Genomic DNA, 16,509 nt, shown 5'->3' with positions numbered 1-16,509 from the left:
TTGAAAATAAAGTGACCAAATAAAAAATAAGTATATACACGTTGCTATTCCAGAAAATGTAATTTCATTGTGTGATGATTTCTAGTTAGCCAAGCATTACAGAATTAGTGCCCCATGTGTATGCTATGCTAAAATACCACTTGGAATGAAGATTTTTTTTTAGGAGTTACTATGTAAACAGGATTTCTTCTGAACTGTCAGAAGTTTAATTTTTGAATTTTTTATGAAGGCAGATAATGCTTAAGTCCAGTCCACTGACTGAGGTGGGGTCGGGAGATGAATTTCAGTATAACAAGCACATGAATGAAGCAGAAAATGCCCTGTAATCATCCTGGATAACCTAAAGATATCCTTTATGTCACATAGGCAGGGCTGTGTATTCAGATCGAAAAAACTTGCATCCTGAAACACTTCATACCACATCTCTGTGCAAATCCTTCTCTGGAGAATTCCACCAAGCCACTCCTGTTCTGGGTTTGGGACAACAGGGCATATTGGGCCCAAGGCGGACTTCTGCCCCACACAGTTCCCACCTGAGCCTAAGCAGTGGGGTTATAGTTTAAAATGATAATGCTATACTGCATTGCTGAAGTACTCATCACTACTGTGGAACCATTGGAAACTTCAAGTGCGATCCTTAGCCTCATTCATTAACATATTTGAAGTGGCTGGAATCTTCTCTGTTACAGACTAAGATAAAGTTTCTAAAAGTTTCACAAAACACAAAGCCAGATTTTTTTCTTGTTTTACATCAACTTGAAATGACAGTAATTCAATCTGTATAATTAATATAAATACTAATTTTAAAGTTGGCCACAGTCTAAAAATCACGCATTTTCATTTTAAATAACTTTACAGGGGAACATTGTAAAGAATTGAAAAACTGATTTTAAGTGTAACTTCGTCATTAAATTTATTGAAATTGACCTTTCCAAACAGAGGTTCAAATAGAGAAACTATTCTCCAACATTTTTTTCCAGTTAATTTCTAATTAAAATTTAGAATTAGAATTTGAATTAGAGTTTTGGAAATTCCTAATTCAATTTTCTAATTAGAAATTTACTGTAGAAAACTGCTTCTATCTCTGAAGCAATAAAAACTGGAGTGAAAATTTTTATTTTTATCATAGATATCAGAAATAAAGAGTTTTTTATAATTCAAAGAAGTAAAGCACAATAGACTGAATCCTTCTCTGATTTCCTAGGCAATTTGCTTAACCTTCAGATGATGCCTCCTACTTATGTACGGAAATCAGGTAGCAGCTCCCTTTCTGATAGTGCCATGAGCATTAAGCCATTGTTTCAGTACAAAGTAAATAAATCCACAGGCTGGGAGCTGAAGCAGTTGTAACTATTCCATGAAATAAAATTTTGTCTTCCACCTCAGATTATGGAAAAAAACATTTTAAAAATAACTTTCATAAACTTTTGATCCTTAGGAGAAGCTTTTCTATTCACATGGGGGCTGATATAGCATGCTATCTTGCTACAGCTGCATATTTCTAGTCATCAAGTGTAAATGTTTTTACAAATATAAATTAGATTTTTAAACAACCTGAAAAAAACAAATCTTAATTCAAGGCTAAAATCTTTTTATCCTTGAGGTCTGCATGAAAGAGCATCAAGGACACACACTGGATGCAATGGACATTGTAGTTGCTCAGAACCTCAGCCTTACCTTCTCCTGAGGTCCGAAGATCTATGTTTCTCATTTCTCTTGCAGGGCCCATGAAGTGGCCAGGTGTAAGGATAGTTATTTAGTTGAAACCCTGTTTTTATTAAAAGAATCTTGCATTCCTATACTGGAAAACAGCCCTTACTATATGAAATAGTACTGTGCTCACCTATTACAAGCTGATTTTCTGATCCATGATCAAATTGTCCTATGACTCTGAATCAAAGAAAATACATGAAGAAAAAGTCTTTAAATAAATCACTGTCCTGGATCATTAGACTATTACAGAAATGACCAAACTTATCAATTAACCTTGAAGGGAAATGAAATTGGTCACTGAACTGCAAGAATCCAGTAACAATTTTGTACTCAGCTGAGTTACTATACAACATACAATGTGATTCTTAATGTATCTGAACCCAAGCTCAGATATGAACAAACAAGCTTTTATTCTAAGTTGCCTATCAAATTTTTAATTGGAAGACATTAGAAGCAAGCTACCCCAGCTTAGTATTTCATTTGCTATTTTGCATTCATGGAAGGTATGACTACACAAAGTAAAAAATACATGAAACGAAAGGGATCCATTTCCTGTCAAATGTTGTTTTCATCTCACAGTTGTTTTTCTCTAAAATACCCTCTAATTTTTAAGTAATTGAAAAGTAGACAGCCTCTGAACCCTCTCTTTCTCTTTTCATCATTAATTGAGAGCCTGGCTACAACACACTGTGTGTGAAAACTGTTTAAAACCTTTTGTAGAACACCTTTCCATACAGATATGCAGTTTAGCACAGAGAAGGTCCTGTTACAACATGCAAGTAAATTTAATTTCTTACAGAATTCATAGTATAAACTAACTATAGTTATCCTTAAAAAAAAAATAAAGAAGTGAATTTAAAAAGAAGTAAGGATAATCTTCTAAAGTCTGGGGTTTCAGAAAAAGAATCACATTTGAGCTCCATATGACTGTTAAATGTGCCAAATTAAAAATGCCAGGGATATCTAATTCATGCTTCATACTAGCAATAGTATACAGTCATTATGCCAGTTAGATGGAAGTCATTTAAAGGGAAAATAAAACAAAGAGTGGGATGGTAAATGAAGACCATTTTAACAGTGTGACAGAAGAGTATGATCCTGTATTTTCCTATACTATGGGAACTGCACAGCTTATTTTAAACATAGGAGCTGCAACTATTTACCTTATGTTTCATATCCATCTTTGGAAAAGACTGAGGCCTAATGTTTTGATTTTATCACTGATAAAAGTGTAGCTGCAGAAATGGCAAAATGTCACACTGGAAATCTGCTGCAAAGTTTCTTAGAAAGCTTCTGAGATTGTTCACCTGTGAGCTGTGTAACGCAGCAGCACCACAACTCTGTAAATAGGGATCATCTGCTGTACTGGCAATGGGACCTGAAAAGGTGACCACGGCCACATAGAAGTACCCTAGGAAGGTCAAGGACTTTTGGATACTGTGTGGTGGCTCAGTCTGTTCTTCACAGATATTTGCTGGATAAAATGCCTCATTGAACGTAGACCCTTCCTCCTTTTAGATGTATGTGGAGCTATAGGGAAGGAATGGCGATAAAGACACAAAATAAGTAACTTATACACTAATCATCATATAAATACCTCCCCACTGCACAGGGTCTTTTCCAAAGGGATTTTGGCTAGTATAATATACACTAAGAAACTGTAGTTACAGATGAAAAAAAGGAGGTAAGAGCTGTCTTTATATGTATCAAATAACATCATGACCAGAAGGCACAGGTGCCTCAGGGTGGTTTGCCCTATCTTTGCACACCTTAGTCTGAGACAAGGAAAGCTGTCCGTTACACTGCATGCATTTTTTTACTCAAGTGGAGACAGATCCTTAAAGGAATTGGAGATAATTGGTCAAGGAAAACTGCACCTGTGCTTGGAGCACTGCCTTTCTGCTTCCCTAACATGAGCCACTCTAAAAAACAACTTAAACCAAGCCTGTAGTTTTGTATTGCAACCCATAGATATATGAAGGAAACAAGAGTCTCGTTGCTGCTCAGTTAGTTTGAGGATGTGTAAGAAGACAGGAGGCACTCGGCAGTCTCTGCCATCGCTCCTGCCAGCATCCCTCCTGCAAATTTTCCTGCTGGTTCCAGGTGGTTTTAAACTTCACTGCTCCCTCTAGCAGTACCCACCTAAGCCATCACTCACCTATCACAATGCGAATCTGCTAGACCCCCAGCAGACTGAAGAGCAAAGAAAATGAAAAGGCAGTAAAACTATAGAACTGACTAATAAAAACTGCAACACACACCGAGGGGTTATAAACATTCTATAGGTAATCTGTTTACTGGCTTGGGTTGCTTTCTAGACCTAGCAGATCTCATGTAGAACAAGCATTTTACTGGTGATGATACACAACTCTTGTATGAAGTGAACAGATTAAACTGTTTATGTTCAACTGCTGAAAACACTCCAGAAATTGATGTCAGTGTCAGAAACCTTATTACGTTTCATAAGAGGTAGGAAAGCTTCAGCCTAATCACAAGATAGGAGGTCTTCAGGCTTTTGAGAATGACATCTGAAGGGCATTTAGATTGTTTTCTATAAAAGGAAAGGGCAAATTTCCAATACATATATAATCACTGGTAGCATTTATGTTGTCATCCTCTCTAAAGCAGTAACAAAGTGCACAAATGGTGGATGATTAGAGAGGTCAGTGAAGTGCTCCATTCAGCTGTAATTGTAGAGTTTTTAAAAATTCCTTTGACATCAGAAAATATCATATGTTTTTTTAACCCAGCTTTTTGCTATGATTAGTTAATTCATGCAAAATCAGGGAAGAAACAGAATGGGAAATTAAAAGCAGTAAAACAGGAATGTCATTTTGCAGTAGGGATAAGTAATCAGCAAAATCAGTTCACTGTAAAATTATTGCTACCTGCCAACACTTAACTCCACATGCACAAGACCTCAGCAAATTTTTGTTTAAAATACTACCAACTTGCAGATCTGGAAAGTGCTCTGAAAGAAGTACTGCCCTATGTAAACTTTTGCTGATGCTGCAATCGGTATTCTCTCTTTTCCTGCTCCCCCTAGAGCACTTCACAAGATTTTCTTATCTCACATAGAAAATCTGAATACACTGTTTTATTCAATTAACATAATTTTTAAATTATCATTACCTTATAAAATCTTGCAATCTTCCTACTAAGGAAACGATGCAACTTTTTTTCTCTCTAATAGTATTTGAAAACAAGTTATGTTTCCATTTCATCATTTTTCCGCCCAGGTCTCAGTTTTGAGTAAGGAATGGATATATGCTTTCCAATTTTCAGCAAATTTGCATTAGAGAATAACCACATAGTGAAAATAAAAATAAAATCTGCCACTGGCCTAACAGGAGTTCTCATTTCAGTAATATTCTTTGAAATAAGGAATCATTCTGATTACTCACAGTTGGTTAAAAGTGGTGGAATCTGTCAGACTAAGTGTGAGTGGAGGTTTCAATCCAGGGACAAGGGAAATGAACCGCATGCCGCTGACCAGCTCATCAAGTGGAAGTCTACTTTATAAACTTTCCTGTTTCACAAAAGCACGAAACTGAAAGAGAAAGAATACATAGCAGAAAGCACGCAGACCTGAAGAAATGAAGAGACTGACTCCCCAGTGTGAAGGGGAAAAAAAAGAAAGACATTCTGATGCCCACAAACTTGAATTTTATGTAACTTCTATAATTCCATGAGGGACGCAATTGTTGGCATACTGTAACTCAGAGATGGGGAAAAAAGCTTTATAGCAGGCTTAGGTGTAGTCTAGAATTTCAGGAAAATGTCTCTGTAGTACAGTCCTGTTCACACATCAGTTACACATTCAGAACTATATTTGAATAATTTGTCATGTGAATTTTATTTCATACTAGTCAAACATTATGTTGAATATAGCAGGTTGTAACTTTGACATGAAAAGGTCCTTTCCCTTCAGTGCACCTAAATTTTAGCACTGGGCTTTTGTCATTGATGAGGGAGAATGAGGTAGTTCAACTGACCCCCTGACAAACATTTGTAGCATCTTAAATGTCGTGATGTCACAATCTTTTCAGTCATTTCAGTTTTTGAGCTAATGGTTGTTTGCTTGCAATCAGCAGCCATTAGGGTGGAGTCATAAGCTCTCTGGGAGAGTTAATATTGCCTTCTTGGTTTTTATTTTATTTTAGGACACCTTTTTTCAAAGATCTTTATTCTCCTGTTCAGGGTTTCTACAGAACTCCAGGATAGGAGGGTTTAGATGTTAATGTCTTGCCTACTGCAAGATTTGCAAAGAAAATTGTGAATCCTTTGACTGTGCAGTGCATAGCACAAGGCTGGTTGGGTTCCTCCCCCCATCCCCTTATCTACATCCTTATTTGTTACATTATTTTTTTACAGTGTATGAAGTCAGGGCAATGCTTCACATACGAAAAGACTGATGGAAGAAACTGAGCTGTGGATTAATGCTGTGACCACAGAAATCCATAGCAAAATTCATACCAATGTCAGAAGGAGCAAGAATAAGCTTTAGGAAATTATTCTGATCTCTCTGAAGTCCTTCCTCATACAATTCTGTGTTTTTGTTGGTGTGAACATGTTTGTTCCTTATCTCATATAATAATCATTATACTTCTGCATAAGACTTTTACACATTATTCACCAGAAAGGGAAACTGCAAAGCCCACTGAGACAACCAGGTATGGAAAGTTATGTCTGGGTTGATTTTAGTTTAGCTGAAGTTCAGATCCAGTGTTTCAAAGTAGAAAGGAAAAAGTTTTCGGTATTTTAGTGTTTTCTGTAAAACAAAACACACTGTAGGTACACACTGCTCAGAATAGGCAACAGGAATATTCTTCAGTATTTAAGTAAAACAAGATGTTTTAGAATCACCTTGTGTTCCTACACAATGTACACTATTAAAAAGCAGTTTGACCAGACCCTAATATATATTCTAATTTTAGACAGCATAGTCGCTTGTAACCGTTTGCGTCAACTGTTTTTTCTCCTGTAAAAAAAAAAAAAAAAAAAAAAAAAAAGGGCGAAGTAGTTGTTCTTGCAGGTTTCTCTGAGTCTTTAGTTATAATTTGCTCTACAAACAGTCCTGATAGTCTGAAAGTCCTCAATTCTGCACTTTTATACAATCTCATTTTCAAAACAAATTGAAAGCTACTAAGATTTCAGCAGTATTAAATTTTGCATAGATGTTCTAAAGGATTTTCTTTTCTGGACTTTTGATGATTTATACTCTCTTCTAAGCTATTGCTACAGTTTCCATAGTAAATGGTCTTTGATTTAGTTCATGGTTAGCAGTGAAAAAACGCCTGAAACACAGAAGTGTTTCATAGATTATCAGCCATTTGCCAGTGACACAAGAACTGCAGGTTAAAGGAAGGATGACTTTAAGTACATTTATTTTCATGCCTGTGCATTAAAGCTGTCTGCCTTGTAGAAAAATTAGATGTCTTAAAGCTGATAAATGTGACTGACACTGTTAAAGACACAGTGACTTCAGACACTTTCTTTCTAGTTTGCAGTAGAGGTGACCTCACCTGGTGGTAGCTATCATGCAGTTTTTCCTCAGATCTTTGCTTTTCACTGTGTTCCTTTGCAGGTTCATGGGTCTGCAGTCATCACAAGTTAAAGTTGTACACTCTATTCTACACATCCTCAATCTACTAAGAATAGATTTAAGTACCTCTGAGGTGTGAATATAAATGAAATTTGAATCCAGACATATCAACATATCACCTTTTATTTTTGCAGCCGGACCCTGCGGGCAGAGATATCTCCATCCGACCAATCTTGGAGCACTGCGAAAACACTCACATGACAATTTGGCTTGGGATTGTCTACGCTTATAAAGGGCTGCTGATGGTAAGCATAGCTTGTTCCGCACAACGCTGACTTCAAGCTGCTATTTACTGATAGGCATGAAAATTATATTTTCTTTCCTGATGGCTGGGAGTGAGTTAAAACTTCCTTGAATACATCTTTATAATTAGACCTGTTCTAAATTTCATTAGGTGGTAATATGTGGATATATGCATACATAAAATAAATAAGACATTAATAGCACTTAAATTGAATACTATAGATATACCACAAACAAAGAAATACGATAGTGAAAAGATGGATCTATGAATGAGACAACTTTGTAAATGAAGAAACCAGATCATCTGAATTCCTATAGGTTCTCCAATAAGGTGGGACTAGGTTATTCTAGATGTTTGTCTCTGAGTTGCAAATGTCCTTTAGAAACAGTCACAGGAAATGCAAGATTAATTTGGAGACGGAATCAAAATGATCATTGAAGCCCATCTCCACAAAAATATTTAGTTACTAAAATGGACCTCAGGAACCAGGAATCCTGAACCTTGATAGGTTTTTTTTAAAAAAACATAAACAAAACAAAACACAAAAAACAAAACAAACCAAAAAAGAAAAACCAAACCAAACCAAAAAAACCACCCAAACTTGCAAAGGTGACTATTAGTGATTAAAAGCCTATAAGCCTGAAGGTTTTAAAAGCATCTAATTCTGATAGCACTGACCAGCTGAACACCTATCTTGAGTTGAGCCCCATCTGGATTCTAAACCTAGATAGACATTAGTTTACATTGCCTGAAGGGTTCAATCTGTTCTGTGTATTTGTAGCATGCCTGTTCGTTAGGACACCCGTGAAAGACTGGCTCAGCTGCTTCCACTTGGTGTGGCTGATGCTGCTGCCTTGGGGGAATCCGGGCAGAGGGAGCTGCCTGGAGTACTTGTCTTCCCTCTCCACCATGAATGCTGTTCTGCTGGGCTGCCTGCTGCTTTTCATGCTGCTTTTTTCATGCTGACAGATCTTTAAATATGCAATATGAAAATATGAAGATCAACAGGAAAGGATGAGAGCTTTTTTTAAAAAAAAAAAAAAATCTGTACAGTCAGTAGCTTTGTGATCAGGCTGGTCTGCTGGGCAGTGCCTTCAGTCACTAGCCCCAAGTGTCTCCAGTTCTTGGGTGAGAGCTCTGGTCCTGGAGCTACTAGCCAAAAGGATGCCTTCCCACATTCCCATTTAAACAGGAAAACAAAAAAGAAAAAGGAACCAAACCAAAAAAAAAAAAAAAAAGAACAACTTTAGGTGTAGATACCTGTTTTTCATAGAATGTCCAAGCAGGCTATGAAACCAAGAGCTAGGTCCCACTTGATCCCCCCAAAGGGATCAGGAATTAGGAGATATTCTGCTTCTCAGCATGCCTTACTGGGCAGCTCTGAGTGGCTCTGGATTAACAGTAACCTCATCATGTATCACTGTACCGAGGGATTTGTGTTTTGAAGGCACAGTTAGTTGCTGTGACAGGGTTAGGAGCTGTGACATTGACCAGCACTGGGGCCATAGTTTGACAGTAAGATATAACTGTCCTTTCACATAAAACGTCATGCTTTATGCAAAAAACACAGCACACTACACAAAATTGTACCAGTATATTGTATGTGGAGCTTCTTCCCACACCAGTGAACTAGTTCAGCTCAAAACAGATTGCTGAAAATAAAAGGGAGCAAGGGCTCCTTCAAGCAATCAAAGCCCCTGTACCTGTCCTCAGAGCCCATTTACAAGTCCCCATGTGGAGCTGGGATCTTCCGAAATTCCTACTTGTATTTCTTTGTTTGATTCTTCCTAATCTAAATAGTGCCAGTTTCTGATTTTGTCTCTTTTTAAATCTAAATCTTCCAAAAAGAGACAGTTAAACTGGAAAGTATAGCTTTAATACCCAGTTGCTGACAAGGTATTTAACTTTATTGCAATATTCACATTCTGTGAGGTGATGGTTTGTATCTGTTAGGTCATTTATTTAACTGCAGGGATTAAGTTTTTAACTTTTTCTCTTTTTTTGAGTATATTACCTTATTAGTGGTTTGACATATCTATCAATAAATTCCTACTCTTCACTTGTGAGAGTATTTTTCCCTTTGCATATTTAATTTTACAAGATTTTTCTCAGAAGATTTGTTAAAAGGAACAATGTTTTCCATATTTTTGTTAATTCCAGTCTCCTTGTATAGAAATTTTGAACAGTTCATTTTGTGTTCTTCCAGGTAGAATTTTCCAGTGTTCCTTCTACAAGTGACCTAAGAGATTTTTCTCCATAGTTCTGTTTGAAAAGTAAACAAAGAAATGTTTGGTTCACTTAGAACAGTGTAAATGAACAAATCAAATTAAATTCCATTAAAAATACTGAGGGATTCAAACAAACAGTAGGGTGTTGTGTTTTTTTTAAAAAAATAATTTCAATAATGTTTTCAATTAAAAATTAAAGAGGGAAAATTACCTATATTTAAAAAATACATTCTCGGGTAATTTTCTTTGAAAAATGCTGGACAGTAATCAAACTGCATTGGTTCTCATTAGTCCTTTGCCCTAGATTGGTTTGTTGGCATATTTGTTGGACTGTTTTCTATAAGATATGTGACTCAGTTTGTTTAAGTTTGCAGATGACATTTGACATTACTCACTATACTTATTTCAGGCACACAGTGTTTCATAATCACCAGTGAAATATACACTTTTTATTACTCTAGTGCCCTTTTATCACACAAATCACTACATATGGAAAATATATTCTTCTGAATCACTTAAATAATTGCTGTGGTGAGTTATATGAGGACAAGATTGATGCAGTTTTATCACCAGCAGTGTTCATCTACACCACACACGCTTTGCCTTCAGAACAAAACCCAGAACATCTCATGTTACTGTATAATTTTATAAAGGTTTATCTAATATGAAATTCTTCAGTTTGTAATAATAAAATACTTATCTCTAATTTAACATACTTTATTCTAAAGAGCTACTATTGCTAATTATAGTACAATGCTGTATTTAAGGTGAAATGGCTTAATGATTTACTCAAGCTAAAATTATTTACAGTGACATCTTGTTGTCTCAAAATGAGAACACAAAAAATTAGGTTAATCTAAACAAGTATTTTTCTTTTTTGTCTTGAAGATAAAGCAATACTATCCATTCTGATGACTTAAGTGTACTGATGCAGTGAATAAATTACTCAGGGTAGGGCAGAGCACAGAAGGGCAGGAAAGGGCAGGGAAGGCAAAGCAAAATAAGGGAAGGCATTACTTTCCAGGATGCACAGGTTCCTTCTATATTAAAGTAAGCAAACATTAAAAGTCAGCTTCATGATTCTTCAACTGCCTTTGAAGGTATGTGAGGAAGTGCTTATCAGCTGCATGAAGGCTTCTCAGTTATTGGATTCAGATTCCTCAGGACTGGTGACCAGAGAATAATAGGAAGACAACCATCCTAAATCTTGCCTCTGTCGTTGTATTAGTCTTCTTAGTGAGCCTGACCAAGTCCCACCATACACACAGGACTCAGTTTTTCTTACTGTCTCAGGTTCAGCTCTTCAAAGGCTACATACAAGTTCAAGGTGTGTCTGTGTGTCGATGGTGACCATCAGTTGCAGTATGTCTAGCTTTAGATTTCTGATGATGTAGACATGGTTGAAAAGTACCTTTATTTTATATATTCCAAAGGATGATAGAAATCACACCATCTTAAACTTGCCAGTGGTGCATTATTAGTGAGTGCAGTAACATTTTTCTGAGGGCTATGAATTATTTTTCTGATCTCAGCCAGAACAATACCAGACTAAGGATGGGTTGGACTCTAGAACACTTTGCCTATTAAGCACACATACTAGACTTGTCTACAGTTTGATTCCCCTCTTCCTGATAATGCATTTAATTAACATTAGACTCAGGGTGTACATATGATGGAAGTTTCATTGTGTTGGTGACATATTACAGTTACCTATTGTTCAGCTACTGAGAAACAAGTTTTCAAGGCCAAGGTGTATTTTCAGTTTGTTGTTGCTCTGCATATCAAATCTTACTTTTACCCCGTAAGTGTTAACTGAGGCATTTTTAAGCTATAACTGATATTACTGGCCACATCTGATACACAGTTTTTAACATATAGACCTTAGCTAACCTTGCTACAGATGGAAGCATCAGTATTTCATGATGGAGATAGATAGGAAAAGCTGATGCAAAGTCAAGGTCACTAAGAATAAGAAATTTCAATCCTTCCAATGATTCATATTCCAGCATTCTGTTTTAGTCACTATATTTGACATAATGTAGAACTCCGTAATTGATATATGAAGCCAAATTAATAAGTCGACTAAAATATATCTTTGGGATAATGTTCAGCCTTAGTTGGAAGTCTGAGGAATCCTCTGCTTCCTGAGGCTCTCTAATCACTAAGTTGAATTTCTCTAGCTCTGACTTTGAAACCTTGAACCTTGGTGGGTCTTGCATATATGTTGTCCCCCTTTCTCTAAAAATGACCTGATGCCTTTATTTCTAGGCAAACTACCCCATTTGGCCAAATTTCCATGACTTTTCTAAAAATGTTACTGCTTTATGAAAATGGCATCTATTAATTGTTTACCATTCTTCACCTTTGCTTCTTTTGCATCATTTTCAGCCATGAATTTATAGCCTCCTTAACTGAATGTACAAATATGGGACAGAATTAGGTTAGCAATCTTCCGTAACTTTCTTCACTAGTTTCTCGTTAATAGCCATACATTGAAATCTATCACCTAGATTTCAATCAGTTTAAATTTGTTGTATCGATTTTGTAACATACTATTTTTAAATAACAATTCCGTGCAGTATTAAGACAAACATTACCGAGAAATCCAAGTAAGCTGCATAAATGTGATTATCTTTATTCAGGCTTACAATTTCATTGAAAAAAATAATAGCATGTTGAATTATATCGCTATCTCTTTTTTTGTCATTTATTGCCTGAGTTCATGTATCAGCCATTTCATTTTTGCTTAGGATAGAAATTACTGTAATAGCTCTGTAATCAGTGAAGAAATTCCACTTTCTCTTTTCCCATATGGCCTCTTTACATCTTAAGTGGAGTTTTCCCAGAATTCCAATAAATATCAACAATTAAGTCCAGCAGTCCAGATAACTTCTAAATCAATTCCTAAAACTCCTGCGTGAAAGTCACCAGGTCTCTCTGATTACAACAGTTTGTCTTAACAGGGGTTTCAAGAGCTCTCTTACTGCTGGAATAAGCTGCATTTCACTGTTTTGGCAAGGCATGAATGCGTTGTTCCTATATAAATATAGGACAAAAGTACTCATTAAGCGTATCTTACCATGCATCATTACTGTTGAATTTGTCGTCTTCCAAGGAATGAATCATTATTAGGATTCCTTTTTCTGCACATACATTTTTAAAAATCCTTATGAATTCTGTTAATGCTGCTAGCCATTCGTTTTCAACTATGTATTTACTTCCCTTTCCACTACCTGTGTTTTAGAACTTGGTTTTCATAATAATTTTTATGAACTTCCTCTTTTTAACTGTTGTTACACTCTGTCTAATTTTTGTCCAATTTCATTGCTTACTTGTTTTAAATTCCACAACCACCAAAACAATTTTTAAAGTAAGGAAAGCTTCTTACACTTAGGAAGTTTATGACAGATTGTTTACAGCACATTGCCCAAACATCTTTCAGTTGCTGTTTGTAAATATTCTTGTTGTTTCCCCTGCTCCCTTCTCCAGTAGCTTGCTTTGCTCTGATAGCTAATCTGTAAGCATTACTTTTCCAATGTTTTCATGGAAATGTTTTCCACTACTTGAAAGCAGATTTGCAAAAAGTAGTTAAGTACCATGGTTTACAGTTTGGGCTGGAGTCAGTGCCCAGTGGCAGAGTTTTCAGTCAGCACTCGGTGCTCTTGCCTTGGCGGGCAGGAGGGGAGAGCATTTTGGCTGGGGTACATGGTCCTCACTAGCCTGAAATGCATCTTCTCCAAACTCCAGCAGAAGTTGGTTGTGTGACAGGCACCCAGTAAGGAAATACCCAGTCAGAGTCCAGGTAGCTGTTAGCATGCACAGAAGCAGAAACTTTGGCACTAGCAGCATTCAGGCACCTACAGATGATACTGAGGGATGGCCTGACCGTCCTTGCTGGATACTGGATGTAGCTTCTCACTACCACCTCAGGTGCTTAAGCCCTCTCTGTAGATTTAGCCCAAGAGCTGCTTATGAGCAGCATTATGTGCTTATGAACAGCACAGCCGTGGTATGTAACATGCCCCCCATTTTTACTGTATTTACTCAGTATAGACTGGATATAAAGAATTTTTTTTTGCTCTGAGGAAAGTGAAGCAGTGGAGCAGATTGCCCGGAGTGGCTGATCACCCTTCATCCTTGGAGGGTTTCAAGACCAGATTGGATAAAGCTATGAGCAGCCTGGTCTGATCTCACAGCTAAACCTGGTTTTTGAGCAGAAAGGTTGCACTAGATGATTTCCTCAAGTCCCTCCCAATTATCTTATGAGAATGTATCAAAAATATGACTATTCTTTATTAATCTCTTTATCAAATTAATAGATTTTATGTGCAGAAAAATCGAATAGTCTTCATACTATGTTAAAATTCCTACTTACTTTCTAAAAATACCTTTGATTTTTAACACATTTACTTGCATTCTTTGCTAATTCCCTTCATGATCGAAAAGACTACTCAGAAGAAGGGATTGCTACCTTTTCAATTAATTTGAATGATTCCAACTCATATTTATGGTGAGTTTAGCACCGATGCATCTGTCCCATCTTACAATCATTAAAGAGGAAGATAGTTAAGCTTTATGGTGGGGGAAGGTAGTTTATAGTGGTACCAGATATTTGCTGTATCTTTAATAAAACATTGACAGTGTTTTAGCATCCAAAACATGTTACCATATGGTTTTGTAGGATAATTTTTCCCTGCTATGACCATAAATAAACTTCATATATTTTCTTGAAATATTGCAGATATTGCAGTATTCCCTTACATGTCTCTTGGCACCAATTTTTATACAGCAGTAATAAATTGTAGCATACACTTGTTTTCATCAGAGATGTTCGATCATTTTACAGTGTTGTGATTGTCTGTGGTAATTTTATGACAGATATGATATAAAGCTATTCCAAATGGATATTCACTAATAACCAATTGTATATTTGTTTCAATTTAGTCACTATAATGTGCTTCATGACTAAGCAGAATTGTCACAGAAGAAAGTCAAATACAGTCAGAATAGAAAGGGAAAATATTTTATTAACCTGTTGATTTGGGAGGCTGGAGCATAAAGTGGAAAATTTTATCTGGATGCATGTCCATAGCTTTGTGCAGCTGCTCTTCCATCTTGCCCTAGGCAGGACCGTACCAATTGCCCTGAGACATAAAGGACTTTTCCAAGATCTTTACAAAGAAAGCCCTTCAGCTGAATAGCTGAATATCATATCTTGCAATTAAAAAAATATTTAGCTATTATCCTAGTACTCAGTAGAAGTATCAAGCTTCCCTTTAGTACTGTCTTCCCAGAGCAGCTCTGTGAAAATGAACTAAATACACAGCTGACTCATACCAGATCAGGGGAGCAAGTGATGGTGTAACATCAGACTGTACTGACTGTGAAGATAGGAGACCTACAAGGGTAATAGTTTGTCTTTCAGTTAGCTACCTTTACTTGGTGTGCTGGCAATTAAAAAAAAAAAAAAAAAAAATCACTTTTCTATGCATCTTCCTGAGAAATGCTCAGTTTTTTTACTGCCCCATTCTCCAGTGAAAACCTAAAAATCAAAATGCTTTCTTCTCTTTCTTAGTTTTGAAAATTCATATTGAAAAATTCTGCAGCCATTTCACTGAAATATTGTCTGTGATGATCTGAATTTAATGAATGAACATGAGTAGGGAAACTCACAACTCCAGCTTCCCAGTTACTTCAGACTGAGAGGTCCTTACAGGCCAGAGTCCAGAAATGGGTGTTTGTTTTGGTTTTTTTTAAGGGGTGGCAAGAAGGGAAGTATTCCAGTAATCTAGGTAGGGGATAAAAAATAAAACCACACACAACTCAAAAAAAAACCAAAACCAACAAAAAATCCCCAGATATAAGATCTTTGAAGCAAAGGCTTGGTTTTGGTCTTTCATACAGCACAGCAGGGCTATGTATGATCCACAAGTGAGCTCAGTAAGTGCTACTATAATATGGTAATTAGCTGCAAAGCTGCAGCCTGGTCCAATATATAATCTTTCCAAAACCATACCCTCTAGTTATTGACAAGCACGACTTCTGACAAGATTGGAGACTTTTCCTCTGGTATTTCTCTGCTCTTGCCTGATATCCTCAGTATAATTTTCTTTGTTTATCTTTCTTTCCTAATACTGCTCATAACCCATGTTCAAAGTATAAACAGACATGACTGAAATGAAACACATAGACAAAATGGTTTAAGGTCAGTACAGGGCAAGAGGAAATATAGGAGGATAAATAATTTCCTGCCTGTCATCTGCGCATCTATAGCAAATTAGACACTTGGTTGTATTAATATATGTTGTGGATCAGTAAGCAATCATTACTGTGGTTAGCAGCAATTCCGGAGCACAAGATTTTAAATGAACTAGTAGCATTTTGAAAAACAGTGTTAAATGTTTTCCAATACTTCAGCTACAAACACTTTTATTATATTCCTAGCTATCACTATTTAGTACAAGATTTTTAAAATCTAAAGTTTGCCTGTAAACATAAATATTGTATTCTCCATAGTCCTGTTATCTTTCTAAGAATTTAACACAGAATTCTCTTAGTGATCAGAAATCTATCTTTAGTCACAGTGGTATAATCTCATCATCTTCAGATACTGTTTTTCTCACAGCCTTTTTAGGTGCACTGACAACACAGCCTAAACCCACGATATCAACTGCTACCAAGGTAATACTCTATATCAGTGCAGTGTCAAACAGAAGCTG

General features: G+C 36.4%; 1 protein-coding gene and 1 long non-coding RNA gene across 5 annotated transcripts in view; one reads left to right on the top strand and one right to left on the bottom strand.

Annotated features, from left to right (window-relative positions):
* The window catches only part of LOC141957607 (uncharacterized), a 31,478-nt gene extending 24,146 nt beyond the window's left edge, over positions 1-7,332 (bottom strand). The window contains exons 1-2 of the long non-coding RNA XR_012633130.1: positions 7,239-7,332; positions 5,118-5,263 (exon numbers count right to left, since the gene is read on the bottom strand). This is a non-coding gene — a long non-coding RNA (uncharacterized LOC141957607). The remainder of the gene's footprint in view (positions 1-5,117; positions 5,264-7,238) is intronic.
* Positions 1-16,509, top strand: part of GABBR2 (gamma-aminobutyric acid type B receptor subunit 2) — a 483,193-nt gene that overhangs the window by 434,566 nt on the left and 32,118 nt on the right. For all 4 annotated transcript variants that reach the window (XM_074899378.1, XM_074899381.1, XM_074899379.1 and 1 more), the window contains one exon: positions 7,453-7,563. In XM_074899378.1, the coding sequence (XP_074755479.1) occupies positions 7,453-7,563 (111 nt within the window). The remainder of the gene's footprint in view (positions 1-7,452; positions 7,564-16,509) is intronic.

This window comes from Athene noctua, chromosome 2, assembly GCF_965140245.1.
Source record: "Athene noctua chromosome 2, bAthNoc1.hap1.1, whole genome shotgun sequence".
NCBI lineage: Eukaryota > Metazoa > Chordata > Aves > Strigiformes > Strigidae > Athene > Athene noctua.
The sequence above is the reverse complement of the archived record's forward strand: the minus strand, read 5'-3'. Positions and strand labels throughout refer to the sequence as shown.